Genomic DNA, 26,822 nt, shown 5'->3' with positions numbered 1-26,822 from the left:
AAAACAGAAGTAGTGCTGTGACTCAAGTGGTAGAGCACTAGCCTTGAGCAAAAGATGCTTTGGTACAGTGCTGAGTTCAAGCCCCAGGACTGGGAGGAAAAAGAAAAGAAAAGAGAAAAGAAAAGAAAAGAAAAAGGACACTAGCTCAGGAATCAGACATTTTGTATCTGGTCCCAGTTGGTCCACTTAGTAATGTTACATAAATTGGTCCATTTCACTAAGCCTTAATTTCTCCTCTGTATGATGAAACTTTTGAAGTCTGTAGTTTGGATAAAGTCTTCTGAGGCTCTTTATATGGCTCTCAGATGATTCAAGACACAATCTTTGCTCTACTTGAAAATATTTATCAAACCAATCATTAATGGAAAGCAAGTTCTGGAAGGAAACTTTTAATCTTTTTAAGAGACAGAACCACTTTCAAACACTTTCCCAGCACTTCCTCTTACATACCAGCAATTAATGTGCCTAGCTGTAGCAAAACCCTCATCCATGCCTTGAATCAGAGATGAATAACATCTGGTTTAGAACTCACAGGGAGCACTCAGCTTGTGTTTGAGAGAGCACTTAAAATGTAAAGGATCATCTTGCCTTGAAAATATTCTAAAACCCTGTCTCTCCCATTTCCTCGCTTGTCTGGAGTGGTGAATGACTATAAATATGCATAAAGTTAAAAAAATTATGAAACAATGGAGGAAAGAAAAATAGATTCTTTTAACCCTCCGTTTAAACAGTTTTCTTTTTTTGGGGGGGGGGGTTGGTCTTGATTTGTGTACCTGTGAGAGCTGACAAAGTTTACTAAGTATATTGTACTAGATATTATACACACATAAAAGCACCTAACATTCTGTTTCAGATTGGTCACTAACTTGCTCTATAATCTTAGGCAAATCACTTGTTCTTAATGGTCTTTAAATGCCTCAATTCTGCAAGAAAGAGATTGAACTGCAGCGGCACATCTCAAGCATGGGTTGAGCATCACAGAACTGTGGAACTCTCTTCCTCCATCCTTACTGCTCTCTTCCTAGATACTGACTTGACTTGTACAATCTCACCAGGTGATTGTATTGTGCAATTAACTTTCAGCTGCCCTACATTAAATCAGGTTCTTAAAGGATAGCTGCAGAGCAGGCAGCGTTGAGAGCACTTGGGAACTTAGAAAGGCCTAATTCTCAGATCCTGGCCCAACCTACGGAATCTGTGAGGAGGAACCCTCCAGATGATTCTGATGCTGGTCAACCTCAGTGCTCTGTAAAGGCCCCAAAGTCTCCAAGCTCTCTTTTAGTCTCAAAACTACTCACTCAATTTACAGTTTTGTGTAACAAGAGACTATGCTGGGAACTGGGAGCTGTAAGGATGCCTTTCCTAAATGCATTCAGGTTGACTTCATAAAAATTACCTCTTCAAGCCAGGCGCCGGTGGCTCACACCTGTCATCCTAGCTACTCAGGAGGCTGAGATCTGAGGATCATGGTTCAAAGCCAGCCCAGGGAGGAAAGTCCGTGAAACTCTTATCTCCACTAAACCACCAGCAAACTGTAAGTGGCGCTGTAGCTCAAGTGGTAGAGCGCTAGCCTTGAGCTGAAAAGCTGAGGGACAGAGCTCAGGCCCAGAGTTCAAGCCCCACGAGTGACAAAAAAAAAATTACACCACCGATTCCTAAACCAACACTTCCAAAATCACCATTATTCAACACACACAAACTTTCGTGTATAGTTCATTTCTTTATATATGCTCAACAAACACTTTTTTAATGATTTCTTTATATATGCTCAACAAACACTTTTTTTTACAAGGGCTAGACTGAGACATTGACTTACTCTGTGACTCAAGAGTTTAATTCTCGTGAGTCCTAAGGAGTTTATTAGTGACTTGGGTTGGGCTGGGCTTCCTGACCTATTCTCTAAATCTCTGGGGCCGGGGGGGCGTGGAGAAAAGGAAAACACGTCATTTCAAGTCAACGTAATATTTCATCTCCTTTACCTCTTGGTAATTTGAGTTCTGAATCCCACTATAAAAATGTCTTCAGCTCTGTATGTGTGTGTGTGTGCGTCTGCGCGCACGTGCACGCATGCACGCACATGCACCTGTGTATTTCTGCAGCTTTCACATTTTTTTTCTTTATCAAATAAATTGGCTTCTGTACAATTTCTATATAAAGTCTGTTTTGGAGGAAAAAAGTGAACAAGGAAAAAATGCTTTCCTTTCTTTTTCCCTGACTCAACTCATTGCATTCATTCCCTTTGACCTTTTTCTTCATATTTTTTTCTCAACAAAAATATTTATTCTTTCTGTTATCTACACTAGTTTTGCAAGGTACGGCATTGATAAAAGGAGAACCTTCTGTGCTAAACCCATGGGAGCTTCTAGGAGACTGATTACTGTGGGCCATGGCAAGGAAGACGTGTAGTATCTCTCCCTCATCTCCCTTAAACCAGAATCCCTTCATTGAGTGAGAACTGACGCTCTCCAAAGGAAAAGGGACGAGCTTCTACTTTGCTACTCACTAGCTCATCATGTTCTACCACTAGAATAGTCTATTTGGACCTCAGTTTCCACATCTGTAAAATGAAGGGCCACTAAACAGAGCTCTCCTCTGTGGCGAGACAGAGAAAAAGGGTCTTGGGAGACAAGTGCTTTGTATACTTTCTCATAGTGAAATGGAACCAACACCCATACTGGCTCTAGATGCCTTCCTGAAATGTACAGGCTGCAAACCATAACAGTGACAGCCATTCACTGTTTTTAAGTCTTGCAGGTATTTATAAGGCAGGAAAAACAGTTGAAATTCAAAGAGATTGTCTTACCTGATACAGATAGTTACAGAATCGCGACAAACAAAGATCTACTTCCAACATGGCACTCTTCCCACCATTATCAACATGGTGTCCTATGGAAATAATCTGAAGACAGAATTTTTCTGCCAAGAAATATATCCAATATGCCAAAACTATTTATATACTGCAGGTACAAGACAAGATTACAAGAAGAAACTAGTCTAAAATAAACAACAGTGGGGCTGGGAAGGTCGCTCAGTGGTAGAGTGCTTGCCTTGCATGCATGAAGCCCTGGGTTTGATTCCTCAGCACCACCTAAGCAGAAAAAGCTGGAAGTGGCACTGTGGTTCAAGTGGTAGAGTGCTAGCCTTGAGCTGAAGAGCTGAGGGACAGCGCCCAGGCCCAGAGTTCAGGCCCCATAACCGGACCCAAAAAAAAAATCAGCAACAGTGATTCACCCTTAGGGTCCAGAAACACACTGGACACAGGCAATTCTTTCAGCCCCTGGCTGTGAGAAAGAAAAATAAATTTAAAGCAAAAAAGCTTTTGCTTCTCAACTTTGCTGCCAAAGTGCTCTGAGTACTCTGTGCTCATTGTCCTGCATGAATCTATAGGTTTCTCTCCAAAGTAAAGTCCCAGCTGGGTAGGAAGATGGTTAGATGCACAGACAAGTAGATTGATATAGTAGATGATAGACAGACAGACAGACAAACAGACAGACAGACAGATAGATAGATAAACAGATAGCTAGATTTAATAGATGATAGATGGATAGAGATAGATAGATAGATAGATAGATAGATAGATAGATAGATAGATAGATAGATAGATAGACAGACAGGCGTAAAGCATAAATCAAACTATGAACCATGACTAGTAGCCCACTCTCTTTATTCATCCATCACCTGGGCATCCATTAAGGATTATGCATTCAGAAGAAAATGGTGATTGAGTGTCAGTATCTCAAAACGTTTCCACTTTATTGGAAAAAAAAGTGGTGGGCACAGAATGCCACTGTAAGATAAACTTGGAGGGCCAGAGATCCAAGCTTAGAACTAGAATACAAATGTTCCAAGGAAATGGATTTGGCCTGTTTGTTCACCAGTGTGCTCCAGGTCCCTGGAACAATTTCAGGCCCAAAGCAGACATTGAGTAAATATTTTCTAATGGTTCTGGAATGGAGGGAGGGAAGGATTTAGCACTGAAGGAGACATGAGGAAGATGAAGCACTTACCGAGGACTTCCTATAGATAACCACACCAGTATAGTCCTCATTATTGCCCTGTGGAGCAGGTGGTGGGATCCTCAGATTACAAATGAGAGCCTCAGACTCAGAGGTGACATGTGGATGGCAGAGTTTACACAGCTATCAAAGACAAAACTAGGGTTTGTATGTAGTTGGGTCTATCACAGATGAACCCACTGTTCTTAATTGTTCATTCTCTAGCTTAAAAATATGTCTTAGTGCATCATTTAGTGCCTATTTTTTCTTAGTATCTTCCTTATAAGTTATCTCTCCCAACTGGCTTGTTTGTGTATCCCAACATATTATTCTAGTCTCTCTCACATTCAGACCGGTTGCGCTGCACACGTGACCTTTGACTCTTTGAACTTGCCTCCTTGGTATTCTCCATGTAATTCTTGAAGGAAACAAACAGACCTGTGAAAAGGATGATAAGGCTTAAGTGATAGCTGCCAGCCCTGAGCAAAAAAGCCAGGCGAGATCGAGAGTGCCTGAGTTCAAGCCCTCGTATCAGCGCAAACACACAACTAAGGAAAGGATATAATCATGTGATCTGGGTGGGCATTCTTGTGATTCTGACTTAAATTTTACAAGTTGGTTGCAAATTTTTCCCTCTGGACTCCCATGCCCACAACCCACATTCATCAAAAACTTCAGTTTGTTTGTCAATTTATTTGCTTAGAAAGTATCTTTTTGATGTTTGAACCCGATTACCATGTTACCCACGCAAAATGCAGCGATGAACAGAACAGAATGGAAGACCAAAAGGACACATGTATTTGTATAATCATCTCTCAATTGGGTAGCATCAATATATGATGCCACATTAAGCCTGAAAAAGACTCAGGGCATTTAGCTTCAATCAGGGTCAGCTGAAGGTGCAGATGGTTCCGTGTGCTGTTTCTATGGCTCTCGAGCTGAGTCACCTTTTTTTGTTTTCTCCTAAGCTCCAGGTCCTTTTGTGTGACTCTTTTATGCTTATCAGCCAGCCATCCAATCTTTTTTTTTTCTTATGCGTGTTCATCCATTCACTCATCAATTCAATAGTGAAAATCAAATACAATCATACTGAATCAAATACAATTATATTCAATAATGAATATGATTAGGTGTCTGTCCCGTGCCACATACTAGACTGGGACTAGACTTAGAGCTCTGAATAATGCAGACTTAACACAAGAACACAGTTTAATATTTGATGTACAAGAACTGCTTTGGGCCATGGGGCAGTCCAGAAAGAGTATTAATCTAGGTTGCGGAGGTAAGGGAGCTCCCTACAGGTCTACACAGACCTGAAGGATGAACAACAGTTGATCACTGAAGAGTTTTTTCACAATGCAGATAATAGAAGCCGAATGGATGCTCATAAACACTGATAAATGGACAAAGGAAGACATACATACTGCATGTAGTTCGTGACAGAAATGCATGCTCGATCACAAACCAAATGCAGTGTTTTGAAGCAGGAATGTAGTGATTTGATTATTTCTTGACTTTAGTTCTTATACCTTCTTATTTTTGAACTACAAAACATGTATTCCAGGTTATCTAGTCAGATCTCTTGTGATAGGCATTTAGGTTATTTTATATATTTTGTACTATGAGCACCAGTAAATCATTTTTACTAACTTTTCTATTTTCTATTCTATTTTTGGCACAAACACTGCAGAAAGTACTCTGGTTCAAACTTCCACGTGAGCCCAGAAACATGTGGGCATGTCTCCAGGGTTGATACTGAGAAATCAAATTGCTAGATCATACGCGGTGGACCTTTTCTATTTTAATGGGCACAGCTTTTGGCATTCTGAAAATGCTAAGTAGGTTCAGCACCACCAGCTGTTGTTACCGTTTACTATTTGACACAATAAAAGTCCTTTGCTCACTTGACAGGTAAGTGTCTTTTCCTCTTAGGCTTTCTTGAGTATCTATTCAAGTATTTCCTAGATACTTCCCTTTCCTGTTCTGTGGTATGTCTGTTAATACACCTACAACAGTTCTGGTCCTTAATGCCTTCACACCTCTTTTTCCCTATCTGTGAAACTGAGATTCCAATGCTGACCCTTCCCCCATGTCCACCACTATTATTAGGATCCAGGGTGAGGTAGGGAGTTAAGAGGGAACTAGCCTTTGTGAGGAGGTTACTCTGAGTCATCGCTTACACATTGATATATTTATCAAATGCTACTTTAGTGTACTCCCTGTACTGGGAATCAGGCCATGTTCTGAAGATAAAATAGGTAACAAAAAACCAACCCGTCTTCTTCTTTTGTGGGGCCTAATTCAGTCACTATGTTAAACATCCTCACATGTTCTTGTGTTATTAATATCATCTACTAGTAATGGTGCTAACCTCACTACTACCAAAATCTGCCTCATATATCTCTAGCATTTGTCAATATGCCAACCAATAACGTGAATATTAGCATACCAGAATTTTAGGTAGGAAATTGAGACTCAAAGAGATAAAGTTACTCATTTAGATGCCCAAGCTTAATATTTGTTAGGACTAAGCTTTATATTTATTTTCCTTAACCACCCACCTCCCTGCACAAGCTGTACCTGGCAAATTGTACAGCATATACATTGTTATTGGCTGGCAGCAAAGGTAGTGTCCTGATGAATGGAGAAAGTAGTTGTGAAAGTTAGTCTTTCTTGTTCCCAATAGCAATAAAATAAACATACACCAAAAAAAAGGATCAAGCAAATTTTTTCATTCGTTCTTTGAACATTTACACAGAGAGGGAGGCTTAAGGAAATGCAGACAGCATCAGTCTAACATATTTTCCAGTCACCTCTTGCTGAATGCATGATCCTAGCTGGACCCCTTCCTGAGCAAAGCCTTCTCCTACGCCTACTTGACATGATTTCAGTTGTGTTTAGAGGCTCTGCCCACCAGCTCAGAGGAGCAGTCAGTACCGAGAAGCTATTTCTCCAAGCCCAGCATAAATACTGCTGTTCTTAACTCAGGTCAGCAAAGTGGGCCCAATTTCAGTCTATTTCTGGAAGCAGGTATTCTCTACCTGAGACTTCTCTCTCATCAGTCTCAGGCCAAGTACCTCTCAGAATGAAATACAGGTTCTCAGAATACTAGAATAAGCAATAAGGGTGAGACAAGTCCAAGAATATCCAGGGTCAGCAACAGCCATTCAAATGCCAGTTGTCTCCAAGAACTTTTGTCATTCTGACAAAATGAAGGGCCTCTGTTGAATGCCAACCACTGGAAAATCACATCTGCATTTCGATAGATCATACTGATGTACTACTAACTAACCTTGTGGAGAATGTGAGTGTCTTTACAGCTTCCTTCTGTATCTAGGAAAACTGACACCACTGAAAGTTATATGAAGGCTCAGGGCTCTGTCAGTAAATGTCATCATTTCCTTCTTATTAATTCATTCATTCAACCATTCATTTAGTAAGCAGTGATTATCACATACCAGCCTCAATGATAGCACTATAATTCTGGATTATATATGATTATGAAGGATCAAAGGTCCCTGTTGAGGGGTTTGCATTCATTCAATAGTGAGATTTAAGCAGTTGGGTCTGTTATTCTATCATGTTGGCTTTAGATGCTTTGTGTAGAAAGCATTAAGAAAAGTATGAGAGTCTAGTTAGAATGTGTGGTTAAAAGTCTGTATCAGGACTGGGAAGGTGGCTCAGTGGTAGAACGCTTGCCTTGCATGCATGAGGCCCGGGGTTCGATTCTTCAGCACCACATAAGCAAAAAGAAAAAAGCCGAAGTGGTGTTGTAGCGCTAGCCTTGAGCTGAAGAGCTGAGGGACAAAAAAGTCTGTATCAGAAGTGGTAGTTATTTGCATGGAGAAATGTATAAAGCTGGAGTATGTTTTAAAGAGAGATACAACAGGTCTTGGTGATATATTGGACATTGGACTTAAATGGAACTGACTCCTTAATCTTTATTTCATTTGAATATCAGGAATGAGAAGCATCATTCTCTAAACTATAGGGATTTGGCTAATGAGTGAAGGATATCAAGAGTTCATTCTTAGATATAATGTATTTGAGATGCCCAAAGGCCTTATGGGAGAAGATGCTCAGGGGTGGCTGCTAAGCATACAGAACTCGAACTGCACACACCCATAACTGATAACCCAGAGTCCATTTTTCCTCACACTGTGCTAAGCTATTTCTTGCAAAGTAAATCAAGTCCTGTGACCACAAATTTACCCTTTCATCCAGCATATCCATCTCACCTTTGTTTCAGCAAATCATTAATGGCAAACATCATCTTCTTACTCCTGATGCCATCATATTCTCCCGAGACTTAATACTAATGTGGGGGGGGGTGTATATGCACACACACACACGCACCTGTGTGTGTGTGTGTGTGTGTCCTGGGGCTTGAATTCAGGGCCTGGATGCTATCTCTGGGCTTTTCTACTCAAGGATAGCACTCTACCACTTGAGCCATAGCTCCACTTCTGGCTTTTTGGTGGTTAATTGGAGATAAGAGTCTTACAAACTTTCCTGCCTGGGCTGGCTTTAAGCTGTGATCTTTAGATCTTAGCCTCCTGAGCAGATAGGGTGACAAGCATGAGCCACTGGCACTTGGCTTCGGGGCCTACATAGTTAAGTCAAGATTTTCTAGAACAATATTAGGGATTGAAGAGAAAGTGAATATTTTTACCTTGGGGAAGGGGATAATGGATGCAATCAGACCAGATACAACTCATTGCTAGAGCAAAAGTGTCTATACCTGTTGGGGCGGACAAAGTAATTGTAGTATGCCCAAACATTTCTATAGATTTCTATAGCTCAATAGCTTTCTAGCATTCTAACAGTGGTTCTAAGGAGCAGGGAGAAACAAGGGATATATAGGTTTGCAGGGCATGCTAGATTCGATACTGTAAAGAGGTTATCTCCTGCAGCAGTTCACAGAACATGCTACTGTTTGCTATGAATCTCCCGGAGATTGTCAGTCAGCATGCTTTATGAAATCCATCCATCCACATGTTCCAGAATCTGAGGAAGCCCCTCCAGAAAATGACAGGCTAGTGAAATTAGGTGCCAGTGGGTATCCTGGAGTTACTACTCCTGTGTTATTTTGTTTATCCCAGTAGGAAGGAGGAACTAGACTTAGATGCACTGCTCCAATTCCTGATGTTTAAGTAAACAAATAGATGAAGAGGAAAGAGAAGGAAAATAACAGCTGTCAGAGCAATTACAGATGAGAGGAGAATGGAGGAATTTATCTCACCCTGGGCATTGGCAAAGAGAAGTGGACACAATATATTGGGTCTGTGCTCAGAGACACTGAGCCAGGGCAGGTCTTGGTGCGTTTGTGTTGTGTCTGGTGAAACAAGAATGTCAGGCATTGCTTTAGAGATGCTGGATTTGGAATTAAGAAGTCTGACTCACTGCCTGGCTGAGTAACTCTGACTCTTCCACAGTTGAGCCCAAGCTCCATCCCCTGGACAGAGTGGACCTGATACCTGTCCATTTAGACACAAAAGGTAGCGGGAAAAGCTAATGAGATAAGAGATGCAGTCATAGGCACAAAGTGGTTTCTCATACCCTACCCAGAATCCCAGTGTTTGATTAGGAGAAAGAAAAGGTTGATTTTATTTTAATCTCTGTAAGCAAGAGAGAAGACAGACACAGAGACACAGAGACAGGGTCTGCAACAGACAGAGGAAACAAAACAGAGAAAGAGAGGGAGAGAGAGAGGAGCCATCTATTGGAGATTTGGGTTCCAGTACTGGTATCATGAGGTTTTGTTATATCAGGATGTTTGGTTCTACCTCTCTGGATCCAAGTCTCCCTTCTGTACATTTACAGGAAGGTAAATGACTCTGACTCTACAGGTCACTGCTAGCCCTGGCATCTCCTTCAGAGCATCCTTGGGTTAGCTCATCACTGCACTGCGAGCATCTAAGCTAGCACAGATGAAGGCAGCAGGTTGCTTTGTTAGTAAGTCTGAACTTACAGCTTAGGAACTTGCATTGAGGTCTAAAGAAAGCCTTCTATGCTCAGTGGGATTCTTATGGAACTTCCTAGAGCCATCATATTCCTCAGGGCATTAAAAGATCTCTGTTTGAGGCAATTTCAGAATGTGTCAGTACATTTTTCCCAAGTGGCCTTTTGACTAGACAGTGAGATACTAGAGGGTACGGATTAGGTAAGAATTGGCCTCATTTTCCTCCATCCTCAGCTGCTAGTGTAGGTCAGGACATGAAATAGGTGGTCAGTAAATGCAGGCAAATATATGTGCATGTAAGCCTACAAGAATCAGTGAATACACCCTTTGAAACAATAACGAAAAAAATCCATACTGCAGGTGGGATCTGAAGTTCTACCTTTTACCTTCTAAAATGGACTAGATCCTGGAAGATCAAAGGATGAATAAATGTAGCATCATCCTTTCTCCTCTTAGGACCCTTGGTTCTTTTCTCCTTTAAGTCAAGGAATTGGATGGCACCCAAAAGGTATAATTCAGTTTGTCACTCATTCAACAGAAAAGTGATTTTTCTCTTTGGCCTCAAAGGTAATGTAGACAAATCTGACTATAATGAACAGTACTAAATCTCTGGGACCTTAGTCTAGTGAGTGTGAAAAATGCACAAATGGACAAAGGAGTAGTTAAGCAAGAGTGGAAGATATTGTGTTAAGAAAAGCACATTGGCTGGGAGCTCCTCTCTCAGCTTAAAGGGTCCATGAAAAGCCCCTGAAGGAAGTAGCATCTAAGGCCAGGCCAGAAGAATTTAGCCAGAAAAGAGGTTAACATCTCTGCTTATGGCAGTGGAGGGTGAAATTTGAAGGGGTGTGTTTAGGTTGAAAGGTAGCAAATTTTGATGGGCCAGAGGGACATGTTGAAGGGTCTGGATTTCATCTGTGGGGTAAGGAAAGCATAAAATCTTGATTGGATTTGGATATCCAGGGAGAGTAGCCTGGAAAAATGGATGGAGAGATAGAGCATAAATGAGGGAGGAAAGAAGAAACACTGAAGCAGGAGACAGTGGCATGGGTGTAGAGAAGCTCAGGTGGGAATGGAGAGAATACGGATGGGGCTGGGCAGTATGTCTAGTCAGAAGGAGAAGGCAGGTCCGTGGGCTCATTGTAGGTGCTCTTGCAACTGGCACTACTGAAACAAAATAAGTGCCAACCTACAAGCACTCTTGGGTTGGGCTGAAAGGAGGAATTCTCTTCCATGTAGAAATACAATAGCAACTTAGCAACTAATATGTGAATGCATGTGTGTGCACATGTGTGTGCATATTGTATGGGTGCATGAATGCTGTGTGTATGTGTGTGTGTGTGTGTGTGTGTGTTGGGAGTAGACAGACAAGACCTAGGGGACCACCTATTTTCATCACCCACTGATTCTCACAATATAGTCCCATATTCTGCCAAGAGCCCCTAGGGGACAGCAGGGTTAATCTTCTGTAGGACTCCTACCTATAAGGTTACAAGGCTCCGTCTTTGTTTTCTACTTGAGATTAATCATTCACTCATGGGCTTTAACACAAGCCAGATACCATTTCTCCCTCTGTGTCTCATGCAAAAGCAGTGTGGGTTCCACTTTCACGCTGCTGCCGATGTTCTGTGCCTTCACCTTCCTGGGGTCCAACTTCAGTATCCTATGAACTGAAAAAGTTGGCAGCTCCCATTCAAGTATGTTTGTCAAAAATGCCAGGTAATTGGTGTTTGGAAAAGCTACTGCCTTCTTGCAGGTTGATTTTGTGGTTTTTAGGTTCTGCTATTTATGTCTTGTTATTATGTTCTCTCATTTATGGTATTGTGTGACTTAGGATAATGTGTTCGTCTTCTGTGAGTTTTAATGCCTTTCTGATCATGAGAAACTTGTAAGAAGTGATTTTTCAGAGTTGTCCTCCTTGGTGATGTACACATTTTGGGTTTTCTTCCTGAGCAAAGTTCTTTGCATTCAGATTTTGTCTACCAAATTCTTCTTCTTCTTCTTCTTCTTCTTCTTCTTCTTCTTCTTCTTCTTCTTCTTCTTCTTCTTCTTCTTCTTCTTCTTCTTCTTCTTTTCTTCTTCTTCTTCTTCTTCTTCTTCTTCTTCTTCTTCTTCTTCTTCTTCTTCTTCTTCTTCTTCTTCTTCTTCTTCTTCTTCTTCTTCTTCTTGTGGTTTATTGGAGATAAGAGTTTCACGGTCTTTCCTGCTAGAGCTGGCTTTGAACCGCAAGCCTCATATCTCAGCCTCCTGAGTAGCTAGGATTACAGGCATGAGCCACCGGCACCCAGCTTGTCTTCCAAAAAAAAATTTTTTTTTCTTGTCAGTTGTGGATCTTGAACTCTGGGCCTGGGCACTGTCCCTGAGCTTTTCAGCTCTAAGGCCAGCACTCTACCCCTTGAGCCACAGAGCCACTTCCAGCTGTTGCTGTTTTTGGGGTGCTTAGGAATCAAACCCAGGGCCTCATGCATATGAGGCAAGTACTCTACCACTGAGCCACCTTCCCAGCCCCAGGTCTTCCAAATTTTTAAGCAGAGAAAAATCTGAGATTCTCAAATACCCTGCTGTCTAGAAACTCAAGGTTTCTCTGCCTAGTGGCAATGGCTCATGCTTGTAATCTGAGCTACTCAGGAGACTGAGTTCTGAGGATTGCAGTTGAAAGCCAGCCTGGACAGGAAAATCTGTAACACCCTTATCTCCAATTAACTAGCAAGAAACTAGAAGTAGAACTGTGGTTCAAGTGGCAGGGCACATGCCTTGAGTGGAAAAACTGAGACAGCGTCCAGGCTGAGATTAAGCCCCACTTACCAGCCCACACATAACACACACACACACACACACACACACACACACACACACACACACACGAGAGATATTTTATAAATGATTTTTTTGCCATTTAATGGCAAAACAGACTCAGAATCCAGGTGTTCCTCGTCCTGTCTACAGAACATAACAGTCTAGCCAGACCTTGACACTCAAATTGAAGTGGTGGAGAAATCTCTCTTGTTTGCTCAGAGTGAAATCATAGAGAACTGACGTAGTAGCCTTATGGCAGCTGAGGTGTGTGAGGGGGATGGGATAGGAAATGAGAGCACACATTTGGCCACGCTCAGGGCCCACGTGACCTTCGGAGAGCCCTCATTTCAAAACAAACTCAACCTTGTAGGTTTAAGTTCTCCATCCCCCCCCCCCCATCAGAAATGTGACTTCCTGCTTCTAAGAAGCAAGGCTTACAAAAGGGCTCAGAAGACTCCTTGGACATCAAATAGCTCTTACAAAATAGCGTTTTGATGAGTTAAGTGTAAATGAATCAGAAACATAAGGATCACATTTTCTCCGAGTGCACATGGGTTTCCAAATTGAGGGGAAATGTAGCTTGCTAACTGCATGCCGGCTTTCACCAGACCCAAAGCATTCATAGGGGAGGATGGGGGCAGAGAAGAAAGAGCGAGCCCAGCCCCCAAATGGTTTTAGATGTAGTGCCAAATTCAGAAATGCAGTTGGGCTCACCCTCTGCCAGTAATAAAACTGCTGGCCACCCAGAGAGGCCACAGGGAGGAGAAAGGAGATTGCTTTCCCCACCGGCCTCTGGTCCTCAACAGTTACCCAGAGCAGCTCTGTCTATCAGCCACCCAGAGGCCACACAGTCCCTGTACTCCATTCTAGGGCCCCAGCTCAGCCTCCAGTCTTCACGCTATGCAGAATGCCTTGTTTACCTCCCCAACTGTATCTGGTGTTTTGGCTCCAGAAGTCCTTGGTAACCTGGCAGCTTGTCACAAAGCCCAGCTCTGCAATGGAGTGACCTGTCCATCAACAACAGACTGTTTGGGAAAGCTGTCACACATCTCCTTTGGTTCCATTCAGAAAAAAACAAGAGTCCTTTGTAGATTTCTCTCTCTCTCTCTCTCTCTCTCTCTCTCCTTTCTTAAATGCTATCTAGGTGTGGAGTTTCCTTAAAACTGGTCCTTGTCCTCCCTTCAGACCTCAATCTGACAATATAACATAAAATTTGGGGATGGCTGTTATGTTAGTTGATCCCAGGATATGAAGCTTTGCCTCTTTTATAATTTCCACATTGTCTTCTCCATTCTTTCCCTTCTATTTTATTTCATGGAACCAAGAAAGTCGAAAATCATTTCAATTGGTGGTAAAAGATGATTAAAACAAAATAACAAAGGCTTTGGGCTGCAAGCTGTTAGTTTTATTAAATTTGCTACTGTGTTTTAAATTGGTACCAGGGCAAATCTTTGGACAATTATATCAAAGGCTGCTGGAATTAATCAGTTACATGTATAGGTTTGCTCCTTTCTCAGTCTTATGCGGTGAGGGCAAGATTGTCAGTGCACAGTTTTTCCATTGCTTGTGTGACAGGGTTGTACCCAACTCTCCTTGGTAGGGCTGCAAATGCCCCATGAATTCTCAAGTCCTTGTCATCTCAGTCTTCATGTATTGGCTTGAGACCATAGTCTTGAGCTCCCAAGAATTACCTGGAGGAATAAGAGGATGGCTATTGTCAGGGAAAGAATGAATATCATTTTCCTAAACAAAGATTCTTTCTTGGCAATGGGAACACAGGTTTGCTTTAATATAGGGGTACCTGCATGGAAAAGCTTTTGACAATTACTGAATGCCTGGGCTGGAAAGGAAGTAAGATGGAGAAAGGTGTACCTTGACTACCCAAAGACTAAGTGTTAGGCCAAGAATTGTAGAGTGAGCCTATAATCTCACTATTTGAGAGAGTTAGGAGGATTATGGTCCAAGGATGCTGGGGCCCTAAGTAAAATTCAAACATCAAAAACAGAGGGTATGTCTTCAAGGGATAAAACACTTACCTAATAAGTATAAGATCTTGAATTCAAACTCTAATATTGCCAAAATAAATAATTAAATATGTACATACATCCACACATGTTAAAACCATAATACTGCCAGGCCTGAAACAGAAGTAAAAGTTCTTAAAAATTCATAGTAGAACTGGGTACTGGTGGTTCACGCCTGTAATCCTAGTTACTCTGGAGGCTGAGATCTGAGGATTGTGGTTCAAAGCCAGCCAGGGCAGGCAAGTCTGTGAGACTCTCATCTTCAATTAACCACTAAAAAGCTGAAAGCAGAGTTGTGGCTCATGTGGTAGAGTGCTAACCTTGACCACAAAAGCCCTGAGTTCAGGTCCCAGGACTGGCAGCCCCCACCCTCCAAAATTTAAAGGTAGCACTCATGTAAAATTGGAATCAAAGAATGTATGGTTATTCCATATAGGAAAAACTTAAGTATGTGTAACCTTAATGAATAAATATTATCGCTGGTGGCTCACGCCTGTAATCCTAGCTACTCAGAAGGCTGAGATCTGAGGATCGTGGTTCAAAGCCAGCCCGGGCAGGAAAGTTTGTAAGACTCATCTCCAATAAAATGCTAGAAAACCGGAAGTGGTGCTGTGGCTCAAGCGGTAGAATATTCGCCTTGAGCTGAAGAGCACAAGGACAGCACCGAGGCCCAGAGTTCAAGCTCCACGACCAAAAAAATAAATAAATAAAATATTAAGAAAAATTCAATTAGCATAATTGCAGTTCAGAGGAGGAAGGCCAAGTTATTTTAAGTTTTAGTTCTCATTAAACAAAATAGAATATAAAAACAACTGGTATAGAACACAATCTTGGAAGATGCACCTTCCATTCCCTCACTCCATGGAGGAACATTTGCTGTCTCTACCATTCAGTACTGCCTTTCTACCTGTCTTATCAAACCAGAAGTAGAGACTACTACCAAAATGACCTTCCCAAAGCAAGAATTGCTATGTCATTTACCTGGAAAGTCAATCTTCCCCCTTCTCTTTACTTTGCCTTGCTCTTCTCCACTTAAGCCATGCAATTTTTTGAGCACTCCTTTCATAACATTACCCTCATCAGCCACAGCAATAGCAAATCCCATGGCCTAGTGCAGCCTCTGCACCTACATGTTTTAGGGTTTTTAAGAGCCATCAACTTTAACACCTTCTCTTCACCACCAGCCTGTAAGCATCCTAAAGACAGTCATATATAATTCATCCTGCATCCCAGAGACCTAGCATAACCTCAGGATGTTTCTCTGAATGCTATCTATGTGGCTAAGGAGCTGAATAAATGAAACAACATCAAGTTATTTATTTAGGATTTGAAAAAGTCTCCAAAGCCATAAATGTAATTAGTTAGTGTAAAGCTTACTTATGTTAGGCAAGATTTGAAAAAGAAAGAAAGGAAGGAAGGAAGGAAGGAAGGAAGGAAGGAAGAAGATAACTTATTCCTGCTATGTGCTTTTCCTCACAAGCCTCCTCATGAAGTGATACTACAAACACATGCTAATGAGTGTGTATGCATGCCCCAATACTGGGGTTTAAAGTCAGGGCCTGAGCCCTGCTGTCCCTGAGCTTTTTTTTTTTTTCTTTTTTTGATCAAGGTTAGCACTCTATCACTTGAGCCACGGCTCCACTTCCAGCTTTTTGGTGGTTAGAGATAAGACTTTATACTTCCATGCCTAGGCTGGCTTCAAACTCTGATTCCCAGATCTCAGCCTCCTGAGTAGTTAGGATTATAGACATGAGCCACCAGCACCCAGTGCAATATCATTTTTATACAATTCGTGTATGTTCATACATGAAAAAGAGTGTTGGTAAATATGCCTTGTAACCAATTCAAGGTAATGGAGTGAAAATAATAGTTTGTCTATAAAATTTATGACTGACCAAGAGTCAAAAATCTTATGTAAGACACTACCAAGCCGAATTCAGTAATATATCCACATATTCACATGAATATGCACACTAAGCCAATGCTATATAATCCCAATATGAGAGATAACATTAGTATTAGTTGAACTAATGTACTTCAAAATATTAGCATATTAGATTATATTTTTGGAAAACAGGAATCCTGGGCTGGGAAGGTGGCTCAGTGGTAGAGTGCTTGCATTGCATGCATGAGGCCCTGGGTTCGATTCCTCAGCACCACATAAGCAAAAAAGCTGGAAAGGCGCTGTGGCTCAAGTAGTAGGGTGTTAGCCTTCAGCTGAAGAGCTGAGGGCAATGCCCAGGCCCAGAGTTCAGGCCCCATGACTGACAAAAAAAATTAACTCATTAAGACATAAAACAAAAAAGAATATATATCTATGAATAGGTAAAATATTAAAAGTGCTCATTTCCATCATAGGGTCAAACAGAAAAACTAGTAAAGTCATTGATCTCACCCAGCCTACACTGAAAAGGAAGAAACAGTAATGTGGTTTACCTAGAGCCCTGGGTTCAATCACTAGCACAGGAAGGAAGGAAGGAAAGAAGGAAGGAAGGAAGGAGGGAGGGAGGAAGGTGAGGGAGGGAGGGAGGGAGGGAGGGAGGAAGGAAGGAAGGGACAAAAAGCTATTGTTGCTGGGCACTAGTGGCTCACGCCTGTAATCCTAGCTACTCAGGAGGCTGAGAACTGAGGATCGAGGTTCAAAGCCAGCCTGGGCAGGAAAGTCCCTGAGACTTATCTCAATAAACCACTAGAAAACTGGAAGTGGCGCTGTAGCTTAAGTGGTAGAGCGCTCACCTTGAGCTGAAGAGCGCAAGGATAGCACCCAAGCCCAGAGTTCAAGCTCCATGACCAACAATAACAACAAAAAAGGCTGTTGTTATCTGGTGAAACTCCGTGCAAAAATTAAAGAAGTATCTACAAGTTGTTAGAATTAATTCAACAGTCTATGAAGACTTCTAAATATGAAATTTAATATAGCTCAAATATTTTTATCATTCCAAATTACTGGAATATACAAACTCATTCAATGTACAATGTACACACACACACACACACACATATATATATATATATATATATATATATATATGTGTGTGTGTGTGTGTGTGTGTGTATGAGAAGCTGTTATTTCTTACCAATATCTGTAAGATGCTTAGATTAGGAATGCTTTCCTTTTTTTTTTTTTTTTGTCGGTCGTGGGGCTTGAACTCTGGGCCTGAGTGCTGTCCCTCAGCTCTTCAGCTCAAGGCGAGCGCTCTACCACTTGAGCTACAGCGCCACTTCCAGGAATGCTTTCCTTATAAATAGCTGTAGAGACAGGCAACAAGTTGAAGGAACAGTCTGTAAATTGTTGGACTTACAGCATTTCCTTCAAAATCAGAAACATTACAAGGTATTGATGGCTTACAAAATAAAACACGAGAGTCACAGATTTGAGAATGACTCTTGAAAAGTTATTTGTGAATAATTGCTACCCAGTATGTATAAATGCATGTCATTAATACACAACAACCCACTTTAAAGTAGGCAAGTGGATGAGCAAGCAATCCACATGGCTAGAAATGAATGTAGTAAGCAACTGTATGAGAAGATACTCAGACTTAGCAATCAACCAAAGACAATAATACAATAATTAAATGTAACACGATTCATAGTTTGGCAGAAAATGGAATGTTTGGCAAAACTGAGTGTCAGCAAAACCCTGAAGCAATGGGAATTCTACTGATTAACTTGTTAATTGCTGCATCCATTTGGGAAAAAATAATTTGGCAATAACTAATAATAAACTTAAAACACAATTACTTCTCAACTTAACAATACCAATTTTGTTCTATCTTCAGACATCTCTGGCTCCGTGTAGGAATCTTTACAGCAACATTGTTACAAATAATGAGCAAAAAAATGGATTAAATAATAATATTAATAACAAAGGATGTCTATCAAAATAATGGCCAATTAAAGTGTAATCTGTGTGTAAGGTAGAGCATTTTGTGTCAATAAAATTAAGCAAGTTAGATCCACCTTTACCAATGTGTATAATCTCAAACCAATACCGTTGGACAGAAGGGAGCTGTGTAAATAAGTATAATCTATAACATTCAAAATATGCAGCTTAATACATCAGAACAAAAAGTACAAAAATGTGCCTGAAATGAAAGTAAGATACAAGAGGCAGGCAAAGAGATACATTCAGACTTTATCAGACTACATAAATGTTTTAATTTTTTATTTCTATCCCACCCAAAATCAAAAAGATATGAAGAAAATGTGGCCAATGTTATAATTTGACAAAGCTGGAGAGGAAGTCTATGAACATTTATTGTAGTGTTCTCTGTACTTTTCTATGTAATTGAAATATTTTCCCATTAAAACAATCATAATAGTATATATTAAGTCTTTGGCACATCATGAGGGGCTCCAAAAGTGATTGTTTCCTTCCTTCCCATTCTTGGCTACAAGCTGGTATCCAGAGTGCCCAGGCATTACCCTTTGATTCTTAGCCCCAGGGTGGACCGGAATACTTGGGCTCTTCCTGAGCCAGAGACATCCTGGGTGGTCTCACCCATGTATCTTCCAGATCAATCTGGGTGGTAGGTTCTGACCGACACCCATCCTTACTGCAGAATTTTAGCAGCAGAGGCAGCTCTGGCCTGTAGAAATGTTCATGACAGAGAAATAGAAGACAACATCCTTGTTACTATGGATTAATACTAAGGATTGCCTTCCCAACTCCTATTTAGTGTAGAATTAGATGCTCAGAGAGAAGAAATGGATTGTCTGAAGCCAATAAATCAGTGGCCGACACAGAGAACTGTGTCTCCCAGATTGTAGATCGTACCTCTGGGCTCTTCCTGGTTCACAATTAAGACTTCTGATTTCTAGCATTCTGTATTTTACACCTCATAACAGCTGGGACTTCCATGCCTGGAAAACACTGTCTTGGGATAGAATTAGATACTTTTGCATTTGATGTTTTTGTTTTTCCACATAGGCTTTTGTCCAGACTGGCCTCAGACAGCAATCCTCCTATTTCCGCCTACCACCTACAGGTGCACACCACCATGCCCAACCAAGAATACTTGTTTCTAATTGTTAGACACTTGTGAAAGAACCATGGCCTGGATAACAGTGACAAAGACAGGGCACAGAACGTGTTTGTCTACCTTTAAACTGGTATTTACTAAAGAGGAGGATGAGGAGGGCAGGAGGGAGGGCAGAATAAGAAAGAGAAGGAAAGCTCTCACAAAGATTAGCTTACCACTTAAATATTTCAACCACAAATCAGGTTTCCACAAACCACACGTAAGAAACAGCATGGAGAATTTATCACACTAACACACTTTTTATTTTTTTCTAAATATATGATATTGTTATTGCAGGGGTGATACACAGACAGGTTACAGTTACATAAGTCAGGTAATGAGTATATTTCTTTTTGAACCCTGTCACCCCTTCCTTCTCTCACACTCCAGTCTCCCCGCAACCCAAGCTGTACAGTCTACTTTCCACACAGTATCTAGTGGGTAACACTGTTGTATTTGTTCACCGTTTAACACAACTTTTTCTGTGCTCCCTCTTACCTTCCCAAAGACAAACTAACAAAGAAGACAAAAGGAAAAGACAACAACAACAACTAAAATCTCCTGTTTCCATTTCTTGTAGCTCATTTTGCGAAGTATTATTCTTTTATATGCTCCTACTGCCATGCTTTTCCTGTGAAAGTACTCTTTCTGTTCAGACAGTGGCCACATCTCCTCGGTGGCCTGGGATGGAGCCTGGAGCATACCTCTAAAATTTAGAGCAAAATCAGTATATCACAAAATATTTGTCATGATTATCTTGCAACTTCATGCATCCCCTACAAATATCACTCTTTCCCTAACTGCATTTCAGTTTTAAGTCACAAGATACACACACACACACACACACACACACACACACACACACACATTCATTATTCTACATGAAGATAAGGCAGCTAATAAGCTTTTTTAAAAAAAAGTCTGTATCTTTATCAACAAATTGACCTTTAGAGGTTTACAATTGTTTATATGGACCTTGTCTTAAGATATTTATGTATTGGCTCATTTTATCTTCATTAACAGAACCTTAACAGAATCTGCAGGGACTTCTGGTCTACCCCCAACATCAGTAACTGCTCTAGTACTCCTAAAACAAACTCCCTTTGGAGGATAATAGATCTAACATTCTCAAAAAGGTGGTGTTCCTCACTAGAATCCTTCACTGCTCATAAACTCCAATACATCAGAGAGTGAAGAGAACTTTTCTGCCTATACCCTGCACCTGTTATCTTGGTGGCCTTATCCAAACAGCCCCTGTCCTAAGAGCAGCTGAAATAACAGAGGGGCAGGAGAACTTGAGACTTTTTTGACATTGTCCTTTTGTTTATAAAATCCACCTCCATCCACTCTGGAATCTCCTCATTATCCTCTTGTGTTTTTTTTCCCCCATGCTAGATTTTTATTATGAAGAAATGTATACTTGGTACAGAGAGTCATGAAGACAAGGAATAACATCTCCTTTTGGAAAATGATGGAAAGGGAAAGATAGGAGTAGACATTTGGTCATCTATATTTGCCTTGGAGTATAAATAGCGGCAGCCAGGTTCATTTGGTGTTTCCTTCGTGAAAAAAATCAGGATAGGCATTAAGAGTTTTTGAAGTCAGTAGAGAAATATCATCCTGTCATGTTGGAAATCTGACAGGAACCAGCCCTAAAAACTGCAATTCCAGGACAAGGCCTTACACTTTGCACACAAGTCTAAAGTGGGGATAAAGGAGACAGGATATAGGATATTATTCAATGGCATATGGTTGCAAACAAGTTGCTTGAACTATCTATGTCTCAGATTCATCATCTGTGAAATTAACATGAAAGTACAAGTATTCATGTACAAGTGTATTGACTCTCAAATGAGAAAACACATAGAAAGTGCATAGCCCAGGGCCAATACTAGATTAATACATGCTACTGTTATTATTTCAGACAAGAATGAAAGACATTGGTAGGATCATGTGAGAGAGAAAAAGAGAATTGCTATAGATGCAACATCAGGAAAGAGCTTGCTCATGCATACTGGGGTAATTCTGCATGGGTTTATAATGAGAGGCAACAATCAGATAATGCCCAGGGAATCCCATAGCATAATTTCCCACTTCAGTGCTTTTGCTTACACTATGTGTTTTTTTTATCCTGGATTGTTTTCTCCCAAATACTTTTCTATGGATCACGTGTTATCTGTTACTTTTCTAGCATATTTGGTATAGAAGTTAAGGGGTAAAAGTCTCTACATGTTTATCCATCAGTTAACACTTGTTTTCATTGGTGTATAACAGAATGCATTAGTCAATAGTTCACTAGATAATAACTAACTCGGTAATTATCTAGTAAGTTCACTACATAATTATAGTAAAATGAATGTGTGTTTGATTTCAAAAAATGAACAAGGCTAAAAAAGGTATGGTGGTGCACACTGTAAGTTCCAGCACTCAAGAGGCTCTATCAGGAGAATTATGAGTTCAAGGCCAGCATGAGCTATAGAAAGAAAGAAAGAAGGGAGGGAGGGAGGGAGGGAGGGAAGAAAGAAAGAAAAGAAAGAAAGAAGAGAAAAAAGAAAGAAAGGAAAAGGGTGGGGTGGGGGACAGCAAAACTAGTAGAATATATTTGGTATAATCGCGTGACATGCCTCACCTCAGATTATGTTTGTCTAGCTAATTGTCTTCTTTACATTTTCTAGGGATCTGAAACTTGGCAGCGTGTACCAATACCAGATTATCACCGTTTCAGGAACCGAAGAGAGTGAGCCATCATCTGCTGCCATATACATCCATGGAAGTGGATACTGTGGTGATGGTATTATCCAGAAGTAAGTAGTTGTAAGAGGGGAGCACAGTATATAATGAGGGCAAGATTGTCAGAGTTCTTAGAGAGAAGAGCTAATGAGATTCTAATCAGTACATGATCTTCGAGGTGCTAATGATCTCCAGCCAGCTTGCAACTGGTCTGCAAGTCATTTGCTGGCCTTCGAAGAAAATCAGTAACTCTTTTGGAACACACAGTTCTCAGTAGATGACTTAGACAGAGGTACCATTATGTACTATCATTTTTCTTCTGTTTTTACTTTGTCTTTTTACTGTCAAAACCCACAGTCAGTTAAAGGGATAGAGTTCATCCCAATTAAAGCCATTTTTGAAATTATTTTTCTGGTTGCTAAGACTGGATATCAACAGTTTCAAAAATAGGTCCAAGGGTCATAAAAATAACAAGATATTCTAAGATACTATTATACTGAAACTTAGTACCCCAGATTGAATATGGGATCTGATAAGGAGTTCATGGGAGAAAATGAATCAGTGAGTACAAAGATTCCAACCCCAAAAAGAAATTCTGATTAAAGAATATAAAAGTATATGTTGTAGATATGGCTTTGATGGAATTTTCAGTCCATCCTATCCCCTTGGTCCTCAGGACAAGATGCTAGACACCTGCCTAATAGGAACTAGCAGGAGATTTTGAGTTCCTTTCCTCCTGAATAAGCAGAAAAATATTTTATGGCATGAAATTGCAAGGGCGTTTCATTTTTTTCTGTTTTTGCTTTTATTTTTCCTTAGAGGTGGAGACAAGACCAACTATCATTTCATTCAAAACTAGATTTCTTATGGCTGAAAATTCTGTTGCTTATTGCTTTTGTATCAATTTGTGTATCATACCATCAACGAAGAGGTTTTTCTTTTTTAAAAAAATGAGTGAGAGATTTAATGATAATCATTATGTGTGGAAATGGGAAAAAATGAGCTATTGGCAAAATTCCTCCATTAAATGGCCCTGTTGGGTGTCACATAAATCTGTGCAACCTGGGATTGCAATTACTCCTTCTGTGGGGGGAGGGGTGGTGCCTCACAGTGCCATGAAACCACCCATGTACAGACGGTGGATCAGCTCACAGGTGTACATAGATGATGGGGAAGGGGCAGGGTTAGGCTTCTTTCTGTCTGTCACTAAACCTAATGTTACAGGGAGAAAGAGCAACTTAATGTGTTATTGGCAATCGTGTGGGTCTGTGAGGTCAACTAGAAACCTCTATTTTGGGATAAAGGGAGCAGCTAAGAATAGAACATGTTACAGTTGTAGGAGTAAAAAAAATAAGAGTTTGCACATGAATGCCTATCCACATAGACAGTTATTGCCCAGCGTGATGCTTTTGGATCTTGACTAATATTGAAGTAAATAGCAAATGTGAGATCAGTGAGATCAGATGAGGAACAATGAGTTTCTCTTCTTGTTTGTTTTTGTTTTTATTAACCCTCAAAAAAATGTGTACAAGATTCTGCTTCTGTCCCCCAGTGAAGGATGTCAGCTATGAATAGAAAGTAGCAACTCAAAATCTTTAAGTAATATATATATATATATATATATGTACATTTTTATATACAACATCAATTCTGTTTTATTTACTAAGACAGATGAAACTCGCAAACACTGTCTGCATAAACATTGCAAAGCCCACTGAATGTTCACTGGTCAGAATACTGATTACAAACATTCAGCACGCACTCTTGTTCTTCTGACGTAATGATCTATATAAGAGTTGTGCTTTCCCCCATGTTTTCAAGACTGATGCCAGTTATTCAGTAAGCAAGTATTAACGTACACTTAGGTAACTTTCAGAGAGGAGTTATCTGAATTTATCTGGTATCTTTGAAGGTTTGATTTTTTTTATTTTTTACTGTTTTTAAATGAATGACTTCAAACAAAATTCCTTATTGGCACTGAGGTTTGAGCCCTGGGTCTGATCATTTCCAGACAGGCTCTCTACAACTGAACTATACTCCAGCTCTTTTTTAAAAAATTTAATGTATATTTTTATTGTAAAGATACTGTACAGAGGGGTTACAGTTGCATGAGCAAGGTAATGAGTACATTTCCTAACAAGAATTGTTACACCCTCCTTTATATTTCCCCTACCACCCCCTCCCTCCCCACTTCCCTAACTCCTTTCTCCCCTTTTCTACCCACCGCCAAAGTTGTAAAGTTTGTTTTCAACATACTGTCTTATACATCTCATTGTTACAATGGGTCATCCTATATCCTTATTTCAGCATTTTGTTATTTCCCTTCCCCTCCCCAAGTAAGAAAAATGTATATACAAGATGCAGGGCACCAGAATCAAATACAGTGACAACAGAGGTTGTACCATGGGGGAAAAACATACAAAAGAAAAAAAATCACATAGTATATTATATGTACATTAAGAAGAACAACAACAAAGATAAAACCTCTTGTGCCCCTATCCTGGGGTTCATGTTGCTTAGCATCGTTATATAGTCATATGTACATTTTTTTAACCTCTTCTGCTTGTCCTAGACATACTAGTTAATGCAGATAGGGGAAACCATGGGACCTATGTTTCTTTGAGTCTGGCTTACTTCACTTAATTTTTTCCGAGTCTTTCTATTTCCTAACAAATGGGGTGGTATAATTCTTTCTGATGGAGGCATAGAATTCCATTGTGTGTGTGTGTGTGTGTGTGTGTGTGTGTGTGTGTGTGTGTATACATACATTTTCTTGATCCATTCATCTACTGAGGAGCATCTGGGTTGGTTCCATATCTTAGCTATGGTGAATAATTCCAGTTCTTTTTTGTGCTGTTTATCTTTTATCTCACTTCCTGCACAGACGATCATACCCAGTATCTTTCTGTTGAGATTGAGCCTCAGTTATTGAAGTCCTACTACTCTCAATCTCAGCTATAGCTAAGATTATGAATATAAACCATGGGCATCCAGAAAAAGACATTTAAAAAGCTAACATTGATAATGCCAGTAATGATCATTAGCACAATTTCAAGTGGCTTCCTCAAGCAGATCCATCTAGGATATATATTTATGTCCTGAATATCCTGTGAGTTTAATTTCAAAAGAAAATAATCGGGATGTTAATATTGGAGAGATAATGTAAATTTAAGTGTTGAGTTATGGTGATTGCCAAGACTGTATGAGTTAAGAACACAGAAAATAAAGCTGCTCACCGGTCTGAGCATGAACTCTACAGTGAGCATTGTGCACGTAAGAGCCACATCCAAAAACAGCGATAGAATGTGAAGACAGAGTTCCCAGCACAACAAAGTTGGGGAAAGGGGAGCCATTCATGCTTCTCTCCCACACAGAGACCTGTGCTTCCAGCTCAGTTCAAAGAGAAAGTGTCCGATTGCACGCTGCATATCAAGCTGCATGCCCAGAAGATTCAGAAAATATTTGCAGTCACTGCTGATAAACCATAATTGTGATTTGGCATTTTCTAACTTGGCACAAATAATTTTTTAATTGACAGATTGGGAGCCTTAATTTACAATTCATTCCATCCTTGTTGGAGCCAGACACAGGCACCAACACTACAAACTACCATTTTTCTTACCAATCTGAAATGGCAACCATAACCATGATTGATTTACAATAGCTTCCACAACTTAATGAAGCTATTTAATTGGGGGGGGGGTTAAATCTAGATTCAGTATTCTACACAGATAGACACCAATACTTAGGTTTTCTGTAGATAGCAGGTATATGTTATACTTTGTAGAAAAGTGTATGTAGCTAATGGATCTCATCCTAATGAAAAGAGAAAGGAATAGAGGGCAAGAGAGGGAGAACAGAAGGAGGGAAGAAGGAAGGAAAGAAAAATGAAAAAGAAAGGAAGAAACAATAGAAGGAAAGAAGGAGTGAAGGAAGGAAGGAAAGAAAGGAGGAAAGAAGGAAAGAAGGAAGCAAGCAGGGAGATATAGAGGGAAGAATGATGGAAGAGAAAGAAGGGTAACATGAAGGAAAGAAGGGGTGTCATCATCTTATTTATAGGAAAAGGAATTTATGAAGAATTATGGACACAAATGATCTACACCAAATTTCTCCCAAATTCAACTTTAGTGTAAAGATGGATAATTCTAATGATAAGAATATCTGTAAACATTTACTTATTGGGCCTCTGTCACATTGAGACATCATGCTACCTGTGATCTCCTTGATTCTTCCCAACAACGGCATTGGATAGGTCCTATTATCGTATTTTATAGAAGAAGACCCCTAATGTCCA

General features: G+C 40.3%; 1 protein-coding gene across 1 annotated transcript in view; it reads left to right on the top strand.

Moving 5' to 3' along the window:
* Pappa (pregnancy-associated plasma protein A, pappalysin 1) overlaps nucleotides 1–26,822 on the top strand; it is a 230,050-nt gene that overhangs the window by 81,215 nt on the left and 122,013 nt on the right. The window contains exon 9 of the mRNA XM_013030108.1: nucleotides 22,474–22,602. Within this exon, the coding sequence (XP_012885562.1) occupies nucleotides 22,474–22,602 (129 nt within the window). The remainder of the gene's footprint in view (nucleotides 1–22,473; nucleotides 22,603–26,822) is intronic.

This window comes from Dipodomys ordii, unplaced genomic scaffold, assembly GCF_000151885.1.
Source record: "Dipodomys ordii isolate 6190 unplaced genomic scaffold, Dord_2.0 Scaffold127, whole genome shotgun sequence".
NCBI classification, from domain to species: domain Eukaryota; kingdom Metazoa; phylum Chordata; class Mammalia; order Rodentia; family Heteromyidae; genus Dipodomys; species Dipodomys ordii.
The sequence above is the reverse complement of the archived record's forward strand: the minus strand, read 5'-3'. Positions and strand labels throughout refer to the sequence as shown.